This window comes from Cyprinodon variegatus, unplaced genomic scaffold (genome assembly GCF_000732505.1).
Source record: "Cyprinodon variegatus isolate N-32 unplaced genomic scaffold, C_variegatus-1.0 Scaffold1030, whole genome shotgun sequence".
Lineage (NCBI taxonomy): Eukaryota > Metazoa > Chordata > Actinopteri > Cyprinodontiformes > Cyprinodontidae > Cyprinodon > Cyprinodon variegatus.
The window spans coordinates 144,387-165,965 of record NW_015151483.1 but is presented as its reverse complement, the minus strand read 5'-3'; the positions used below and the strand labels follow the sequence as shown (position 1 = coordinate 165,965).

The 21,579-nt window shown below is 37.8% G+C and overlaps 1 protein-coding gene across 1 annotated transcript in view; it reads right to left on the bottom strand.

Annotated features, from left to right (window-relative positions):
• The window catches only part of LOC107100936 (tetratricopeptide repeat protein 28-like), a 199,990-nt gene that overhangs the window by 107,694 nt on the left and 70,717 nt on the right, over window positions 1-21,579 (bottom strand). Inside the window, exons 2-4 of the mRNA XM_015399630.1 lie at window positions 15,587-15,734; window positions 6,441-6,713; window positions 2,384-2,514 (exon numbers count right to left, since the gene is read on the bottom strand). Of these exons, the coding sequence (XP_015255116.1) occupies window positions 2,384-2,514; window positions 6,441-6,713; window positions 15,587-15,734 (552 nt within the window). The remainder of the gene's footprint in view (window positions 1-2,383; window positions 2,515-6,440; window positions 6,714-15,586; window positions 15,735-21,579) is intronic.

Sequence of the window (21,579 nt, the reverse complement as noted above, 5' to 3'; positions counted from 1 at the left end):
TTTACATCAACTGACCGCTGTATCTTTTCAGAGCTCATAGACTGTAGGCTGCACATGGGAAATCCCATCAGAAACAGCATCCTGTCCCAGGGCCCCTAGGAAGTGACCTCAGCTTCACAGAGGCCAGATAAAAAAGTCCACATCAGAAACACAAAAACACCCGGCTGGCTGTAATGAGCTGCGCACCAGGCTCCAGTGTGCTCTGAAGGAGACCAGGTGGTGTGACACACATATGACTCTGATTAGGGGGCCTGGAGATGAACGGGGAGGAAGTAGGGTGGGCTGGAAGGAGCCAATCGTGAGGTTTTGTATATGATGCAACCATTTGTGGAGTTCATTGTCCTCAGCTGGGCCCAGGAATGGGGGGTGTACTCACAAGTGGAGAGTTTATTTTGAAAGTGTCTTTGGGTGGTGGGACAGTTAGGCTATTGCTTCCCCTTAAAGAGACGTAACAGACCAGCTTTGACTATCAGCCCAAACCCTCTTTTAAAACCATGTGTACAAACAGAGCCTCTTTAAAAAGGGGACGCCACTAACTCATACAGCACATGTGCCTCATCGAGCCAGATTGCTTTTTTTCCACTGAACAAATTATCGGAGACCAGAATGTTTACCAAACCCTCCACCCTGAAATGGTTCTTGATTGCACATAAAGTGTGTATACCTCAGTGGTAAATAAAACGTGCAAGATGGTTCACTTTCTTTCCATAATACTATCAATCTCAGCATATTTGAATCGATTAATTTCAGTTAGATTTTATTTGATAGAGCAATTCAAGGTAGTATATAAATGTAAAGCTTGAAGAAAATGATGCATCACTTTAAGTCTTTATATATAAAAAATGTGAGGTGTTGCACATTTTTAATCTGCTAAACAAACTGCAGCATGATGTACTTTTAAATCCCCAAATGAAGAATACCTAACAGTCAGAAGAAGCCAAATGAATGGAGTAAAGTCAAGACAGATGTTCTTTTTCCAAACTGACAGAGCTTGAGCTATGTTGCAAAAAGGAATGGGGAAACTTTTAGTTTCCAGACCACGAGCAGCTACAGCTGTAGCTGCTGAAAAATGCTGCAGGGCTACAGTGGATGTAGGAGCTTGCCCTGAAATCGAAAGGTTGACAGTTCAAGCCCCGGCTCTGGGTTTTAGTTTCGTTATGTGTTCTTGGGCAAGACATTTCTCCCTTTAACCACCATCACTAGAAGTGATGGTGGTTAAAGGGCCTTGTGACGCCAGAATACGGCAGCCTCACTTCTGTCAGTGAGCAGCTGTGGCACAATGTAGTTTGCCTCCATCAGTGTGTGCGTGAATGGGTGAATGACTGAATGTAGTGTTGAGCACTTTGGTCAAGTCCACTGACTTTAAAAAAAAGTGCGATATAAGTACCGGCCATTTAGCAAAGTGGTTCTACACAGTTTTCAGATTTATTTTTAAAAGATAAATTAATTAATAAAAAAATTTGCATCATTTTAATTTTGTTAGTCTAACAGTTCAAAGCCCAGCGGACTTTAGCTGAAAAGTGACTAAATGTTACAAGGTTCAAGAGCTATCAATACCTTTGCAGGGCAGTGTATCTGTCATGAACCGCAGAGTCATACATGTGACCTTTGGGAGTAAAATACATCAAGGACACCTCTGTCCTCATTCCTCAACAGTTTGTTCTATCCTGGTGTATTGTGCAGCACTTGACTGAGCGCTTTAAATGGCTGACGATATGAAAGAACAAAAACAAGCAGCGTTGCCAGTCTGGTGGGAAGGATAAGGAAGGGGAAACGGGATCCATTCTTCTCCCTGTGTGACGGGAATTGTGTAGGAACAAGCACCTGTCACCCCACAACAATGACCACAAAGGTCAGGCAGAGAGACAGAGAGAGCTGAGAGACAGAGAGCAGAGAAAGAGGGCACCACAGGATTGAAAGTGGATTTGGCTGACCAAATCATTTCCTTCCAAACCAAATTATTGTTCTGCAAATGACATTTCCAAAATGGTGCATGTCTGAAAGCCACAAAGTCAGGTATTCATCTGAATAAGATCTGCATTAACAGTTTGCAACGGTAACAGAAGCAGCAGCAGCTAACGCACTCCATTATGTGTATCTTATTACTCATCCACCACTCCCCTATGCATGCTCCGCACCAATTTCACATTCATTTTTTTCTGAAATGACAAAGAGCAGCAGCATTTCTGTGTCCTTCATATTTCCCCTTCACGTGTCCTCCAAACAGGGAGAACAGAGGGATTTTTCTAGGCACAGCACAATCCAGCACTTTCCAACATGATAAGAGACTCTTGGAAGAAAAAAAATCTGTGTCGATTTATTATCCTCTGCTGTGACAGTTGGCCTGCTCTGCCTATTTCAGAGCCTCTCTAACACTACTTACTTCTCTGTCCTTTAACTTCATGGCCAGAACCAGCTGGTTGCGATGGTTGGTCAATGCTTCACGGTAGTTCCCCTTGGAGAAGAATGCAGAGCCCAGATTCCCATGAGCACGGCATTCCCCAGTTTGGTCACCTGCAAAAGAAAAACGAGAAATATGAAGTAAAAAAAAAAAAAAAAAAAAGACTGACACCATAACAGTATGTGGTGCAAAATTAGACTCCAGCTGCTGTTTACATGACATCGCCCCACTGTGTCATGAACCACATAAAAGCTGCATGCTTTCCACTCCATCACTAAATGGTAAAGTGGCTTCTCTACGTTCTCCTTGGCAGAAGAGCTTCTTCACCAACTGGTGGTGCTCATCTCAAGGGTTAAAGGGGAAAGCTTATTATTTCTGCCTGACAGTGAGGGCCAAAGAAAAGCTCAAATCTCTGCACCCCACCTGAGAACGTCAGCTTCTTATCTGCAGCTGCTCTGCCCACACACGTGTCAAATGTGTGGGGGAAAGAAGAGTGAAGCCAATCAGTCTTCTTCCCTTTTTTAATGAGGGTGTCTTAACTTTGTGTTTCTTTTTCCCATCAAATGCACATTTATATACTTAAAAAAAGACAAATTAGATCTTAAAAAGTTTAATATACTGGTAGAGTTAATCAAAGCCATGCTGTAATTCACTGAGATAAATTATAAAAATATAAAAATTTTAATTAGTAAGATATTTGTAGTTGTTTTTACTCACATTTAACTAACACCATTTTGTAGTTCAAAGAATCTTAATAAATTAAAAAAAAACTCAAAATGAACCAGATTTTAAGAAAGTCAACTGATAAATATGACATTGAGTTTTGAGATTTACCCTTTTGCAAGATGAAACAGAGAAGATTAATTTAGATTATACTGGGTTCAGTATGTCTGTTAGGCGGCCAGCTAAGCTACCATATGGTTTACAAAACAGTGACGGTGAAGCACGGACGTAGGCGTTTGATTATATGTGGCCATCTCTGCATAAACGGGGTAACATAATTGTAGACGCATGTATATATATGACTGCTGAATAACTTCCAACTGTTTTTTTAAAGAAACTAGGCACAACAAAACCCTTCCAGCAAACATCTACGTCTCCTTTGAAGAATGACAGAACGTCTCCCAGGAAATATACGCAGCACTGGTTTCCTCTATGCTGAGGAAGACTGAGTCAGTCATAAAACATGAGAAGAAACAATAAAGAACGAACATTTGAATGTTAATAATAGAAGATGTGATGACAGTTTGAGTTCAGATTATGCAAAGAGTCATTTTGATATATTACATCAAAACATGTTATCTAATCCTTGAAAAAGAGGAAGAAAATCGATTATAAGGAGGTGAAGTAGGTGAGTTCTTAAATACTTAGGTGTGACTCCAATGGTGGACTAAGACACAAAAAACCAATAAAAATTAGACTTTTTATGGTCCGAGGCAATCTAAGAAATCTGCAGGTGAAGAAAATCATCCACCCATCAGTTTGATCAGCAATGTTCAAATAATAAAAATCTGATTTCTTTTTGCACCTTACTTAAAGCTACAGTGTGTAATTTTCAGCGACATCTAACGTTCAGACTGCAGAACGCAGCAACATGAACATCTCCCCCCCACCGCTTCTCCCCCCCAACAGTACGGCGAGCGTTACGGGACAAAATGTCTTCCACGACGTCCGCATCACCTACCTTCTCAAGTGATGAGGTTTGTTTACATAATTTTACAGATAGTATTTCATTAGTATGTGTGTTCAGTACCGTCTCAGTTCATCTCTCTCAACTTGCCGTAGTTACTTTCGAGCGTAATGGGCGATCTCGCAATCGCTAGTTTGTTGGCTCTGCGCTGCTGTAGCGCAAAGATGTCTGCCTCCATGGCTGCGAGACCCGCTCCTATGTAATTATAAATAACGAATTCTAAGGCAACGCAAATATTAAGGTTAAGAGGCTGAGCTCGTAGATGATGATAAATAACATAGTTATGTATAATATATTACATTTCTGACTGTATATCCCTGTAATTATTACACACTGTAGCTTTAAGTCCTATCAGGTCACAGTGACAAAAACACTTAAAAAAGGCACTTTTAGTTCAGTACCTCCACAAAGGTGTGTGTATGTTTTCTGGATTCTCATCCAGGAACCTCTTAAGGTGATTTTAGATCAAAAAATTACTAAATCACCATGAACACAGTATGGAGTTCACTGCTCTGCATTTCAGATGCACAATGTTTACACACTGGACCACATCATCAAATAGGAGGAGCTTCGGTTGTGAGAAGCTGAGTACCCACCTAAGTGGAAAAACTTGGTTAGTGCATGATTGGACAGGTTAAATGATCATTTGTAAAAAATAAATAAATAATATTAAAGCTCATCTCTGCTACTTTTGTTTCAAAGATATTAAAGATTATTTGTTAGGTCTTCTAGAGGTTAACTATTCCCCCATTATGCTTAGAATTGAATATAATTGTTTACATTTTAGTGCTACTTGATTTGTGCCGGTAAAACTGTCATTTGTGCTTATTTGTTGAAATGAAACTTCACAAACATCTGCTAAATCAGCTCCAATTTTTGAAAAAAACTCCAGAAGCACTGGGGGGAAAAAAGAGTTCACTTTGGTTGATCCAGAGCTGCATCTGGATGACAGTCAGATTCAGCTGTACTTTCTTGTAGATCTACCCTTCCAGAGAGCACCGATGCTGAGCAGTGGGCAGCGACAGCCTGAGGTCTTTGTTGAAGGTAAGGAAGGACGATGAGCAGTTCTTCTAGAGATAAGTTAAAACTGCTTTTTTAAAGCGACATAAAATCCTCTACCCTTGCTAACATTATTTTCTCCATATTTAATTTTTACAGAAAAAAGCTTTGCCTCAGGTGCATTTATTTAATCTACATCACAACTGCAAACCGGTCCCTGACTGGTTGCCACGATGTTTAGCTAGTTTCGACTTCAGCTCCGCTCTCTCTATGCAGTACTGCTCTTTGACAACACCTCAATTCTATCTGGTAGAACAAGGTGAGAGCAGAGCCCCTTACCGCGGACTCCCTGTAGCTCTCCAGAATATTAGGTACAAGCTGAAGAACCACACAGAGCATAAAGGCTACAGGCGTTGAGTCTGCAAATTTTTTTTCTGACCGGAACGTACGTGCGTCAAGTATAAATCCAGCTCAACACTGACTGCTTTTGTCATAAGTTTGTTTGTGGTCCACCTGTTTTATTTGCTTAACTACCTGGTTTTTTTCATGTTTTTAATCTTCATTTGCTTATTTTTCTTCTGTTCTATTGTTTAATACATGTATAGCACTTTAAATTGTCTTTGTACTGAAATGTGCTTTGCACAAAACTTGCCTTACCTTGCCTTTATCCGATAGCTTTCAGTGTCAGCAGTCTGAATGGTCATGCTCCACTTTATCCTAACTTTATGTCATTGCCAGAATTTTTTCTTTATTTTACACTGTTACAGGTGCAGAACAACGAAATTAACTTTCTGCATTTAACCCATCCCCTTAGGGAGCAATGGGCTGCCATTGTGCGGCATCCTGAGGAGCAGTGTGGGGTTAAGGTTCTTTGCTCAGGAACCCAGAGTGGAAGTCTGTGGGAGTGGAGCTCGAACTCAGAACCTCAGGATTCTAAGCTATATGTCCTAACCACTAGGCCACCACTCCCCCTAGAATTTTTACAATAAAGAGAAAATCAAAAAACCTAAACAAGTATAAATCAAAATTTTACTCTCAAATATTGAGTTTATCTCATCTTATGTGGATTATGTTTTGTCTTTTTTGGAAAGATACTGATCTCTGTCTCAAAACCTGGTAGTTTTATTATGCATTAAAAAGGCTGCTTATCAGTAACGTCAGTAACGTTTCAATATTCTATCAATTCAAATATCTTTTAGTAAGTGCAAATTTTAATAATCAGCTAATAAAGATTATTCTATTTCCGCATTAATTTGTTTTTTAAAACAGCAATGTTAAACATTAACTAACTAATGTAACATTAGTTGGAGCAACATATAGTACCGTGATGCCCCCATCCCAGCAACATACCTAAGGTCTTGGCCACCTCCAAGTCTTGCTGCATGTATCCAAGGCTTTTCTCTGTGTTGCCCAGGGACCAGTGGGCGCTGCTGAGGGCGGAGAAAACGGAGCCGCGTAACTTCAGGCTGCACGTCCCAATCTTCAAGGCGGCTTCGAGCACCACCACCGAAGCCGTGTGGTGGCCTGCTGTCAGTAGCTCCTGGCCAATCACAGACACCACCACGAAGGGACTTTTGTCCAGCTTCATCTTTTGAAGCTGCTGATATGTGGGCTCTAGAGAATCTGAAAAGAGTGAGAAAAAAATTGTTAAAACAGACTGCAAAGTGTGCAGGAGCATAAAAAAAACATACTACTGTCAGGCTGATTGACAACAACCTGTTGGGTAGATTACGGTAATGTGTTACTGAAATGAAAGCTCTGTTAGAGGTGGCATTTGTCTTCACTCACACTCTGCTTCCTTTAAATGGCAGCTTTTCACTGCTCTTATAATCATAACCTGCATCACAGCTAAGTAACGTCTGTCCTTGACGATTTAACAATAACTCAATGCGCTGTATGAGCTATTTTTTTATATTCATTGACTTGGGTAATCTCAAGCAATTTTCACTGCATAAGATGACAAATGTTTAGACCGTTGCCGGCAACCGTTCTCACGAGCGACATAATGAGATTATTCCAATATTCCAGCCTTTTTTCAAGTAATATGACTGTTTGAGAAAGCAGCAGCAGGGTATTAACCTTAAAAAGACAGCATGATGGGAAAACAAAAGCAGCTCATGGCTGTGTGTAGTAGAGATTTAATGGAGGAACACAGAGTAAAGGGAACCTACAAGGTGACCTCTGAAGAGGCTGAAAATCACAGAATGACATAAATCAATGTTGGACCACATGGGGATGAGGATCTACAGCCTTTTCAGATTATAAAGCCCAGTGGCAGACAGCATCATCGAACGTCCTGACCTGAGCAACTCTGTGTTTGTCTTTGTGTCTAATAATGCATATAGGCTCCTTTGTGTTTTTATTTCTACTTATTTACAGTGCTTTTCTAAAATATTCATACCTCCTACATTTCTTAACATTTTCTTACGTTATATACAAACATAATAAATGTGTTTTATTGAAACTTTACAGAAATAAATAACACAAAGTAGAACAAGAAAACTATAGCACACACTGGCACTCCCTCCCTTGATCTGATACTTGAAAAACAATGGAACTTATTTTTTTTTATCTCCTAATTAGCATATAATTTAATTTTAAGATTGATCAAGTTGTCTGTGAAAGTCCCAGGTTTTGTGAAATCAGAAAAAAAACACCATGAAGACCAAGAAACAGCAGATGAAGAAGGAATAAAGCTGAGGAGAAATTTATGCTGAGGTTTGCTCCAAAGATATACCGTAACTATTAATTTAAATCTATAGGCAAGTCAAGAAGTAAATGAGCCAGATATGCTGCCACAGCTGAGGTGGCTTCTACAATCCCAAAATCTGTGCTTTATAGAAGAGTATCAAAAAGAGAGCCACCAGTAAAGAAAGCCATAAGAAGTAACATCTCTGAACTGAACCGATAATAAAAACTTGCAACTTGCAGGTTTGCACTCGGCTTCCAAATTTAACCATCATGTTAATCTACTGTAGAAAATGCAATGTTTAGAGAGAAAAAAAAACACGTTAGAATGGACCAGTACAAGCCCAAACCCTAATCCAATAAAAACTATCTGGCAAAGCTTGATAGCTGCTTTTCACAAGATGTCTTTTACCCAAACTGTTTGAGCTTCAGCAATTCTAAAGGGTAGGAAGGGTCAAATTAATAGTCACCAGATTTACAAAGCAGAGGTTTTTGCTGTTGTATATCGAAAGGAAGCTCAGCAATTACTTTCAGGGGGAAGCCAAAATATTTACCACACTTTTCAAGTTCTTCATAGGCCAGATTTACAAAAGGTTTGTGTGAAAAAACATTTGTGAACTTGATAGCGCATGCAAAGCTGATCTACTAACCGAGTACAGTTAGAATTGGGCCTTTGAAAGAAGTGAAGCAGAAAGTTTACGGTAATATTTGAGCTTGTTTACCTTCATTATTATGTTGAACATGTTGACGATCAGAATGCATGGATGTGGTTTCTGCATTGACACTATTTAAAATAGGAATAACTCTTGTCACCAACTGCAGCACTCATGACAATTTGTTCTTTTTCTGCAGAAGAGTGAAACATTTTTTGTGGTAATCAGCAGTTAATATTATATTATAAGTATTATATCATGTAATAAAGAGCTTCTCTGTATGTTATTCTCTCAGGGTCGCTGTTCACACAGCTGTGGTGCTGAACAATCCCAGTAAGGAGCAGCTATTTTCACCTGCTTTTTGTTCTTTTTCAGTCATGCATTTGAAGTAGTGATAATTGGTAAGAGGAAAATAAGATGTTTTGTCTCCTTTACTCTTATTATCGAAACTTATTAGTTTTTGGGGAAACTTGCAAACCAAATCTTTTTTCTCCTCTTTTCTTTTTGATAAACTAAACACAACATTATCACCTACAATAAAAAAGAGAAAAAGTTACTTCTTACAAAGAAGTAATCTCCCATCTCTATTTTTTTAAGAGTGTAAAAAAAGATGATGTGAAGGACATTTTCTGAAAGACAATCTTTGTTAGAAATTAAAACAATGGTTTTAATTGATTGAAACTTAAGCACAGGCGCTCTTACCAATTTTGCACCTGTGGATTCCACATATGATCTTAGTGGATCGCCTACAACAGGGATAACCAGTTAACAATCATGGGGGTCCGAATAAATTAAATCATCAACCAGTAAATGTCCGGAGACATTTTTAATTATAATCTGTTACTTTAAACAGAATTTAACACTGAAATAAAAGTAGGTGTTTATGCATTCATATTATACATTGAATTTTTAATAATAAAAAAATTGAAAAGTTTTTCATTTTAAAAAACCAAAGTGTTTTTTTAAAGTAGAGAACAACAATCGTTCACCTTGGTATATTGACAATTTCCTGATTCACATATTTTCTAAAGCATATGAACTGACCGTTTGTAATTTCTTTCTTTCTTTTTTCTGGCTTAATGAGAGCAGTGGGCTTCAGGCAGCCAGGCAAGGCTTTAAACCTGGGTTTGAATGCCGACAAAGCTATTCTAAAGCACATATCAAGGTGCTCATTTTGAGCCTGGATGAATATTTATTTTTAATTCTGTTCATGGTGAAGAATCCTGCTTCACAGCAGCAGGTTGAGCCAAACATACTCTAAATGTTCAGGCTCCGCTCCGGTCCGGCCAGGTCAAGATTTGCCATTGCAATCTATTTCAATTGCACCAAACAGGAAAAAGAACGCCGAGAAGGCTTGTCAAATTAAAATATATTAACAACAAATCAGAACTACAAATTAGAGCATAATTTTTTATATATATATATATATATATATATATATAAAAAATAACGTTTTGCAAATAATGTTTCTTTAAAAGATTGGATGCAAACTATTGGTTCTTCAACAGACCAGGAAGCAGATTTCTCATCTCAATCAGAAACCGCACATATGCTGAATGCTGATGGGGATTTTTTTTTATATGTCATATTAAATTAAGCCTTAATTTCTGCATGTTTTGCATCTACGAATTTAATGATAATATCGCGCATGCTCTCCTTAAGCTCAGAGGAAGTCGGAGCACAGCAATACGGGAGGAAGAGCGGAGGCTGTAGGCTTTGCTTTACGCAGCAGGTCTGGAGCACTGCGGGGCGGAGCGGAAACGGAGTATATGGGATTTCGGGTAACAGGAAAAGCAGAGCAAGTGACATTTAGACACTGTCGTCAGACAACGTGGTAATTTATAAATGTTTAAAATCAGGTTGGGTCCGGACCGCGGTCTGCTAATCCGTGACCTCTGCCCTTCAACATGCCCATTGCAAGTACAGTTTATAATTAATTAATTTATTTTATTTTTTGTGTGTGCAAACACACAGATCAGGCCCTTTCTGTAAAGAAGTATCAAAAACGTGAATCAGTTTGCTTTCACCCACCCAAAAACATTGTGATAGACCAAAAATATTTAATGAATTTACTGGTAGAAAAGAAGCATTGCCCTGAACTGTAAAAGCTTTGAAAAGAGTTGGTCCAATTAGATCAAAGCAATGCACACTACAGATAATCTCCTCTTCTCAACTGTGTCTAATTTACTTTTTTTTTTTATCAGATCAAAGTTTCTGCAAGTGTTAGGAATTTACTTACAAACTGAAACACAGGAATACCTAAACAAATGGAGCGTACCTTAAAGCCTTTCTGGAATTGTTATTCATCCACATACACACTAACATGCACCCACACACAAATGCACTCACATGCTCACACAATACAGTATGAGATGCATCCCCATACGAACACACAATAGCATAACTGATGATGCTCTTTCAAGAGCATATCTTCTGTTCCGGCACTTGGCAGAATGGCATGCTTATGGAGACAGTGCATGCATATTATATCCATTCACACCTTGTAATTGCCTTCAAAATGACACAGAGAGCTGAATCATAAATCAAACACTGCAAAAAATGCTCTTTTTTAAATAAAAAAAAAGGTTGTCAGGGCTGTTACATTTATAAACAAGTCCATATGACAACAGAGGAGTGCATTATTAACTACAAACAAAGGCACAGAAATACTAGATACTGGAGCTGGTTTTAGGCAAGCCTTGATATACCTACGATCTGATACTTCAATAGGATGAACCCATGCTACAACAAGAGTCATCTTGAGAAATTGTTCTCTCTAATTTGCTTTTAAAATTACATATTTTATTGTAACTCTTTCCACAGAAGTTAAAAAAGAGGACGATTCGCTTTCCATACAGGAAGCTTTCTTAATTTAAAATGTCTGGCGTTGAGTTCCGGGCTTTATAGAGTAGCCCAACGCAGCCTTGTTATGGCTTAGAAAGCATACAAATTGAACAAAAAGGGTCCACTGCTCAGTAATGGGGAGCTGTTGAGGTGGTTGTTGGCCTGCAATATCCGATCCTGGCCTATGCCTCTAAAAAGGGAGTCGTTAGGGTCATTGTTGGCCGGGCTGACTTGGGGACAAAAACATCTCAAAACAGTGGCTTATTATTTAACTTTTTTTTTGTTTGTTTAACTTATTTGGAATGACTATGACCTGGATGACTGAGAATCTTCCCCAGCATTGTTACCTTTGAAACTTGGTTCCCATCCTTAAAATGGTATGGTGCATAGTCAACAATAAACTTGCAGACTTGCTTTTTTCTTTGCTGAATCCCTACGGCATTTCTTAGCTTTCAGCTCAAATACACCCCTTTTTCTGCAAGGTTTTGATAAAAAAACTAAAGATTTTTACTTCCTTAAAAGTTTCTGAGAGTGATTTCTGGCAAATGCATGTTGATTTACCTCCAAAGTCTGCAATATTAACTTTCTTATCTGGTTTGATTATTTTGCAGCTGCAACAAATAACATTAGATAGTGATTAAGTTATTCTTTAAATACCAGTATCAGATCATTTCATATTTTCCTTAAGGATTTTTGTCCATCCAAAGCAATCAGAAGTTGTCCTTCAAAATAAAATCTCTTCTGAAGTTAGTCTGAAATGAGTCAGTTTATTCAAATTTAAAACACAAACTGAAAGATGAAAATATAACCTCCATTTCAAAATATAAAATCAGGCTGAAAATCTAGAAGAAATTACAATATCCATTTTCTACTCAAGAAGTTTATTTTAATGTATTATTTATGTTTTATTTAATTAACTTGTTTTTTCACTGACTGAAACCACAGTAAAAATATTCTGTAAATATTTTGTCACAATACAGACAGATGACAAACAATATGAGAGACAACAGAGATAATATTTGCCAGCGAAGCAGGAAAGGAGTAAACAACAGGAGGTGAAATTGTACCAGTTCACCCTGAGACAGGTGGAAAGGACACAATAAAACTCAGATGACATGTGTCCATAACATGCTGTACTTTCCTAGCACTTTTCCTGTCTCATTCTCGAATTTGCTATTTTGCCATTTTTGCAATGCCAACCTTGTGTAGAGAATTTGCGAACTCATAAAATATAAACATGACCTTCAAGAGTTTAATTATTTCCTCATCAAATATCTGGCAAATCTAAATATATATATATTAGGGATGCACCATATAATCGGCCCCCTATCGGTATCGGCCTGTATCGGCCTTAAAACTGAATATCAGACATCGGCCACCCCACCGATATTTAACCCAATATTTGATCAGCTTCTGAGTTTCTAAAATCTAAAAAAAAAAATATATATTATTATTCTACTTCCTCAAAAACTTCTTTTTTACAGACTTAAAAACTTCTAAAGACGAGGGAAAAAATATTGATACATTAAAATATCACAATATCTTCATATGCTGATATATTGCCATTTAAAAACACCATATCAATCTCTTTTACTAATGAAATACTGCTATATGTCATCGTTATGCTATCTCACAAGAATTTGCAAAATATCACGAGAGTTTTTAACAGAACAATGAAATTTTACGAGATTTTGAAAGTAAAATAGATCGATACCGCGTTTTTAAAAATATATTTGATATCAGCATATGAAAATATATTTGAGTAATTTCTATGCATTGGGATAAATTTGTGAGACAAGTATGCACTTCAGTCACAACTAGATTTTATTGGCCTTTTATTTATAACAAGGCAATAACATATGTCTACAGAAACCTTTCTGAATAGGGATCATACAGAAACTGTATCAACTTGTATTTAGGATGCTATTTTCTGGCTTGACAACCCTTTCATTATTTATAAATGTAGCAAGTAGAAAAAACCTAATGTGACAATCATTACCACCTATAAGCAGTACGATTAGAATAACGTACTGAACCTGTCTGTACTCTTTTTTTAAGGTACTGTGCTACATTAAGCCTGATCACATAGTGCTTTCTGTCATCCTAAAAGCAATTCCCATAGCTTTCACTTCCACTGGGACTTTGACTGTGTAACACAGATTATCCCTCCTGTTTACAGACGTAATATTGATTATGGCCCCCAGGTGCCAAGAGCCCCACTGAGAGGATCATTGTTTTTAATCCCTTGACCTAGCTACCTCTCCTCAACACCTTGGATTAGGTCTTCCCTTGGTTGCCTGGCACTTAGGGAAGTGGGGTAAACAATTAGGGAATTAAGTGGCTTGGCCTAAATATTGTTTTTCCCCTACTGAGAACACCCATTCTGGTCCACCGTGGACCTGTCTGGGCTTCCACCCAAATTTGTTTTGTTTTGCTTCTGTTTTGGTTCCAACTGCAGACTGAAAAGCTCACGATGGCTAAGATCAGCACTGCATTCTTTGGTCCCTATGCCTTTTTTCAATCTTTTACTTGCATCTGCACTCAAATTTGTTGCATTCACATTCTCATTGATCAAATCTCTACAGCAACAGATCTCATTCACACACACAAAGCAGACCATATTTATTTAGAGGCCATGTTTTGCTATAGTCTGGTAAAAACAAAAACAAAAAACAGTAAATTAAACAATAAAAAAGGCCCGTCCAGACTGTAACTGAGATGTTTAAAGCATTCCAAAATCTAAATTTGAAATCCTTTTATGATATGGCTAATCACAAAGTGCTACATGTAGTGGTGCTCTGGGTTATATGACTCATATAGTGACAGATCCGACCCTCTCAGATTGTTTTTGAGAAAAGTATTTGGCACAGAGCATTGATGCATACTAAGTTCTGCATAAGGACATAAAATACCAAAGTTCTACAGTGTTGCTTTAAGGCTTAAAGCCGAACCCATCTTCCATTTCTCTGAATTTTGGAGTATTGGATAAGACCAGTATGCTATATAGTATACAGTATGTTAGCCTACTGAATGAAGCCTATGTCCATATTTCTGTAAATATATAAACCGAAACATCTGTTAGGGCTCCTTTTGAATGAATTACTGCTTCAGTGCAGCGTAGTGTGGATGAGATCAATCTGTGGATATGCTGAGGTGTTAAGAAAGTCCAGGTTCCTTTAGTTGCAGCCTTGAGCTTGAATTTATTGTTGGCTCTGGTGTCTCATTTCTCCTCCTTAACAACACTCCATAGATCCTTTCTGATGTTTAGGTCAAGCCAGTTTGCAGTTTCCAGGTTGTCTGTATTCACCTGATGGAGGACTGCCAAGTCAGCAGTCTTTTAAATAAATGTGTGGGCTCTAATGTAATATTTCTCAATTCAAAATTACTCTTAGTGGTCTCATAATATAGCAATTTTATCAAAAATGAATTTAGATTAAAACATAAATAAGCCTCAATGGACAAAATGAAATGCATCACTGTGAAATGAGTCAAATACATGATTACATTTTATGAACAAAATAAATGAAATCAATTATAATTTAGAGAAACACACCTGTACAGAGCTGAGCTTTCTCTTGAAAGGTTTTTTTTGTATGTTTTGTTTTCAAGCAATTCATTACAGGAATATGACTAAAAGATAATCAGATTTTTTAGATCCAGAGTTGCTAATCAGGGATTAAAGTAACAAATTACTGGATGACTAACAGATTGTGATCTCTAAACAATCGGTGCGTTTCTAATATATCCTCTGGGTTATCAGAGGTAAACATTTTAGCTTGTCTTGCCAGTGATAGCTTCCTACTCCAACAGGGTATAATAGCCAGCAACATCATCAGTTCTTTAGTCACAATCTTGGCTCCGATGCATTGCTTTAAGATCCACTCAGCTTCAGAAAAAAAGGCTTACACAAGGCCAGGCAAACACAATGGCATTAATGTTGGATGCTCATTTAGATAACAGGCTATCAGTGTGTGTGATCAGGCTGAGTGACAATAAGATATGCTGAAGCTGCAGACGTCATGCCTCAGAGCCGGAAGGTAAGTGCTCAACACAAACAGACGGTAACAAAGAAAAAGGAATAGATTGACAGAAAGGAGGCCTGCTGGCTGAAAAACTGAATAAAACTGACAGATAAAGTCACCCCAACATGCGTGTTGACTGACAGAACGAGGATTATCTGTGAGGCAGTTATTTAGACTGCTGTAGGACAAAAGTGAAGATGGTGAAGCAATGAAGAAAGTGAAATATACATGAAAATCTGCTAAAACACACACGCTGAAGTGTAGGGTGTTGAGCTGCTACAAATCTCACCTCGTAGCGGAGACTTCATGGCGGCTTCGACCATCCCCACAAGCAGCTGAAGGCTCTTGGGGTCCTGAGCCAGCCCAGAGGCGAAGGCGGCCAGTGCATCTGCATGGCGACCAAGGTACTGAAGGGCAACACCCTGTCGGAAGTATGCCTGAAAAACAAGCAAGAGATGGAGGCAGAAAGAGTTATCAAGGATTCGGTCATTTACCACAGCATGGGGCTTTATTCAAACACATTACCAGACACACTCATTTAACGCCATTTGCATTTTTTCCACATGGGCGGTTTCCCAAACATGGGACCTCTTTGCGTTGTACTCCCATTATAGAATAATCAGTGTTTTGTTTTTTCTTTTGTACTTGTTAATTGGATTAGAAATTTTACATAAATGAAACATGTAACACTCTGGATGGTTGCCTTCTCAGGAGCGGCTGCTGGAGGATTTTAAGTTCTGTATTCACACAGCTATGCAAGTATTTGCAAACCTTTTTCATTTTTTGTCAAGATGCCTCCACAACTTTACACAACATTCTCATTATGCAATAAATATATGGATGGAATTTAATAAACAATTTTTTTCTACCAAATTTGCAAAACTAAAATAAAATATTTTCAATTCTAATTTCTAAAATAACTCATGCCAGATTTGATTTGATATTTCTTTTAAAACTATAGATTGCCTACTCCATTTAAAATTGAACTTTGACTAGGCCATTCTAGTCACTGAGATGCTTTGATTTAAACAATTTTATATGAACCAACAGTACGTTAAGGGTTGTCATTCTACTGAATCTATTTCCTAGCATTAAAGTTTTGTCAGCATCCAAGGTTTTCTGCTGCACCTAATTTAATATTGGCGTATCAATATAAGGGGAATTAAAAATTAAATGCATTCCAAAATTTGACTCTTCTATTTAAAAACTGAATGAATATATACTATATATATATATATATGAACTATATATATATATATATATATATATATATATATGAGCTACCTTGGGTTTAATCTCATAAAATTCAAATTCTAATAATTCTAATACACACTGCAAAGTCTTAGAGAAAAAAGACTGATCTATACAACAAACTATATTCAATTCCCTTTGACAGGATGTAGGTGTGAAAGCTGAAAAACTGGCAGCAGACTGGGTCCTTCAAAAAGTTAAAAATCAAACTGATTTTTCATTTAATCTTTTATTTATAGAGCTGAGAAGCTCACACAAACTGTATGAAGCTTATGAAAGATTATTTCTTTCCATAAGAGAATAAAGTGTTTTGAAACGTTTAGCAGAGGGGAATCTAAAACAGATGGCGTGTGTGAGATCTAAAGTCCCATCAATAAGTCAGACTTTTTTTTCATGTCTGTTTGGACATAGAAAAGAGAAAAATTAGGTTCCGTGCAGACGTTTGACACAAAATAGATTTTTATTCGAGGGCTGATCACACAATAATGCAAGTAAGTAGTTAAATGGGAATCTGGTCTAGTTAAATACCAACCACAAAGACTTAAAGAATTAGACTCAACTCACTTTTCAAGATCCAAACCACAAAATCCTCCAAGGAAAAGGCAAACTGTCTCCAACAGCAGCAACACTATTTATCTCAAAAGTATTTTATTACATCTGCAAACCATGGGAAAAAAAGAAAGAAGAAGGAATGTATTGGAAAGCTGTCATCTTTAGATGCCTTTTGGAGATGCTGTGTGTTTATGGAAGGGGAGCTGCAGGCCCAGCTGCCACTTCAACATATTCTGAATGAGTAGGTAGTCATTCCACTCACAGCTTCCAAAAGTGACACGAAGGCTAATTTGCCATTAGCATCTAAGAGGCCTTTTCATTAGTCTTCCTGAGCCTCTGTACTAGAACCACTAGGAAGTGAGAAAGTAGAGGGGGATTAAACAAAATGAGACATGACATTGAATTTATAGAGACCAGTAATTAATTTTGCTTCCGTCTGAGCCCCGCACTGACTACAAATCACTCTCCAGACCTTCTGCCCACCTCCCCTCACTTGCAACGCAACTTCACAAAAAAATGACGAGGACAGAGATTAAATTCAAAGCATTAACCTTTGTTCTAACATTGTTATTATATGACGGAGAACCTAAGCCTGGCTACCTGCTCAATATTAATTGCATTTTGAAAAGGTGGAGTTTGGGTACGATACGCCAGTAAGAACTGAGTGGTCCCACAAAACATTTTGCCCAGGGGAAAAGAAGACATTTAAAAGCACTTCTCCCTCTGATTAGATTTGCCCTATAATATGAGTGCCCTCCTGTCATTCCCTTAAGGGGCCAAATTGAAGCAACTGTGGAAAGAAAAGGGGAAAAAGGATACATAAAATGAAACTTACTTCAATCAAAAAATAGCATCAGCTTAAGTTCCTTTATTGTAACCCCATTCTGCCCTCTAGATTTGGTGGATTTGGCATTAAAACAAAATAAAAGCAAGTTAAAATAAGCAGAACCTAAAGAAACATGGTCAGAAATCAACAATTTAAATAGTCTTATAAAGGATTTCATTAATCTTCCTTTAAATTACATCATGTGGCTAAAGAATAGTAAGCATGGTATACCCTTAGCCTGTGCATAATCCAATAAGTCAATTTAGAATAGAGGATTCATCTGCAAAATTTGCATCACAGAGGCTTAATGCTAATGAAATGCACTGGTACCTCAGAGGGTTGCTAGCGGAAAACTGATCATTTTAGGGTTTAAGCCTCAAAAATGCAGTTTAGAATATATTAGGTAAGGTGCCGTTTAAATAATATAAGGAATTACTCTCTTAACCACTCAAAGCACCTCACTTTAATAAAAACACAAACTTTACCAGAAGGCGATAACATGAACAAGTCTGAACAAGTTAAGTGGGAGCAGATTTTACCCCTATACATTTCTTTAATTCATGCTTAATAGGATCTTTTCCACAAAACAAAACACAGCAGCGGCTGCTCAGAGCCATCCACAGAGGAAAACTAAGTGAAAGAGATTGTTAAAAGGGAGGCAAAAAGAGCAAGCAGAGCACAGATTAACTATGCCTTGTCAACATACAGCATCAGAGAGGGAAAAAAGCCTTAAATGGTATAAATGACTGCTTAATCTTTTAGACACAAACAGCTCCCTAAACACAAAGCTGCAATCTCTGCTTGGAGGTTTTTACATAACAGGAGCACGTCCTCCTGCAATCAGACGCCTCTCATCCATTTCTGCTGCAACATGACATCCCCAAACCAATACTTCCCAGGATGAACTTCGCCTAAAATTCAATTTGGACTAAAACCCTGCTGCACCTTTGCTTTTTGCAGCTGTTTAATGCAGCAAGTGCTGATGCCACAGAATGGTGCATTTAGCAGGAAGACTTGTCATTCTTACCCGTGGGTAAATTCAGGTAATAATGCGCATGTCCATTTGCACACGTGTGCTAATATGTGTTGGTGTGTATGCAGGAGGGTACAAATACTTAAGAATGAAAGAGGATAAAAGGTTTTCTTCTGTCTCGAACATTTTAATATTTCATGAATGCTTGTTTGATGTAGTTTTAAATATTCATGTTTTTATGCTTTGGAGGAAGTGGGGAAATGATGCAAAGAAATTTCCCTATTATACTGTGATACACACTGCTGGGTAACCGACACGCATACACACACAAAAACAGCTCTGCAAACTTCTGCGTGTGCTCTGTTTTACGCTAACAAGACATTTACAATGAAGCATGGACAAATTTCTTCCAGTGACAGCTCTGTTGTTCACAATAAGGCTCACAGTTGGAGCAGCTGAACTGAAAGTTTACAAGATTAAGATTGTGAGTTTGGCACAACACCAGCTGTTTCAGGCTCTTTCTTAGTATTAGCAGATTAATGTCTCAGCATATGTCCGCGCCCCCTTCTTAGGCTCCTTCTCAGCACACTGCAACCTCATGGGTCTCCTCGGCCCCGGGGTACGTGTCTTTGTTTGCACTTGTTTGTCCCTGTTAAGGATGCTGCCTTAAAAATACTGAAAGACAGAATTTAAAATCCCAACTAGCAGTGCTGATATATTAAATCACTGAAAACAATGGGCAGCAGGAGTTTCCTCATTGCCAAATATCTGGTGATGTCAAGCTAATTACACTCCTAAGATCTTTAAGAGTATAACGACTGTTAAGCACAATGGCTGAAGTGTCATGGTTTGAGGATAACGCCTAAAAAAACCATGTGATTTGCTTATATTTACACCATTCATTTTTCAAATTGTCAAATTTTTCATTAAAAGTCAAATTAAACTTTTATATTTAAGAGTAAATTTTAATTTCTTACATACATTTGCCTAAAAACACAACAGTACATTTAGCTCATCAGGCTATTAACTGCAAGTTTTTCATGTCTGTTAGAGAGAACAATGTTGACCTTCCCTGCTGATTATAAATGTCATTAAACTATTTTTCAGTGATAAAACACAGTCAGATAGTTGTTCAGCTTGTTTCCTTTGATCTTTGGTTCTTCCCAGAACCAATGTGTAAATGTCAGATATAAAAAAAAACAAAAAAACAATATATCTATCCCTGTAAAATCTCACCCAGGCTACTCAAAATGCTTTTCTATAAAGAATAAATAAATAAATAAAAAAACAGATCCCCTGCACACAACAAAAGGAACCTTTTACTGCAGCAACACCTCCAGCTGTTGCCTACAGCTTTGCCCCGCTTTCTGTTCCCTGATCGGTGATCAGCAATAATAAAGATACACTCCAATGTGGAAATCAATACAAGCCTCGGTACCTTATTTCACACTGTGCCACACCCTTCACTACTATGGTGTGTTCAGGATGCTGCAGAAGGTTTCTGATCACCAACTGGGCAAGTGGTTGCTCAAACACTCACGCTAAGAAGAGCCCCCACTGCCGACAAAAAAGAACCAAAATCAGAGGATCAAATAGGAACAGCAGGCTGCAAATACACTGCACATACACACACAAATAAAAACTGAGCACAGATATGTCAATATCTCCAACAGAACACCACCCATCTGTCTTCAACAAACAAGTAGTGCTTGAAATCAGCTTTGGAGTCAGGCTGGGAAGCTGGGATTGCATTAAAACTAACAGCACGACAGGGAAGATTGCTGCATTTTCCTCTCTGTTTCCTTACTCTTTAACTGCAGCTCCTGTTGCAATGGCATGTATCATAACTTAAAATTTAGATTTAGAGCAATGTTTCGAACAACACCTTGCTGCTCCTCTTTCTCATTTTTATTTGTATTTTACAGAATCATCTTAACTCTTTTTCTGTTACAAATTAAACAAGGTGTCAGAAACTTCCTTTATGGATTATGGTCCATCTTTGGACCTTATTGTAATGTTCAACAAAACATTTTGAGATGATGCAACATTTTTGACACAGGGAGTAGCCATCATATAATAATGCATTTAAATGGGGCATCAGCATCACAACTCATGCACAATATGCTTTAAAGGGAAAGCAGCAACTTAATTTGTTGATATACGGCATATTGGTTCAGGATTTTATGTTATAAACCCTAACTTCTGACCCATTAGGTTGTTAAAGCTGCTCAGACAAGTGGTGACAAAGAGTACCGTTACCTCTGTTTCATCTTAAACTAGCCCATTCTTACCTTGGAAATCATACAAGGCATTTCTGTCAACACACCTTCCAACTATTGGAGATCATCTTTTTTTTTTTTTTTTAAGACCATTCCTGGTTAGCTGTTTCTGAAATAATGCCAACCCATCTGGCAACAAGACCCAAACCATGAAAGTCCTTTCTTTCCTCTTTTTCTCCCATTCTGATGCTCGGCTTGAATGTCTAGACTACTCATCTTCACACCCTCTAGCCCTCTAGATGTCTAAATTTATGGGCTAAATTGATATGTTACCGGTACCTAAATCCCTGGATGCATCTTTAAAACTGTTTAAAACTGAGTTTGCGATAATACTTTTGAGTTCACAAAGTTGATTCATAGGTTTTACCAAAATTCAGGTGCTTAATATAGTAAAATTAGAT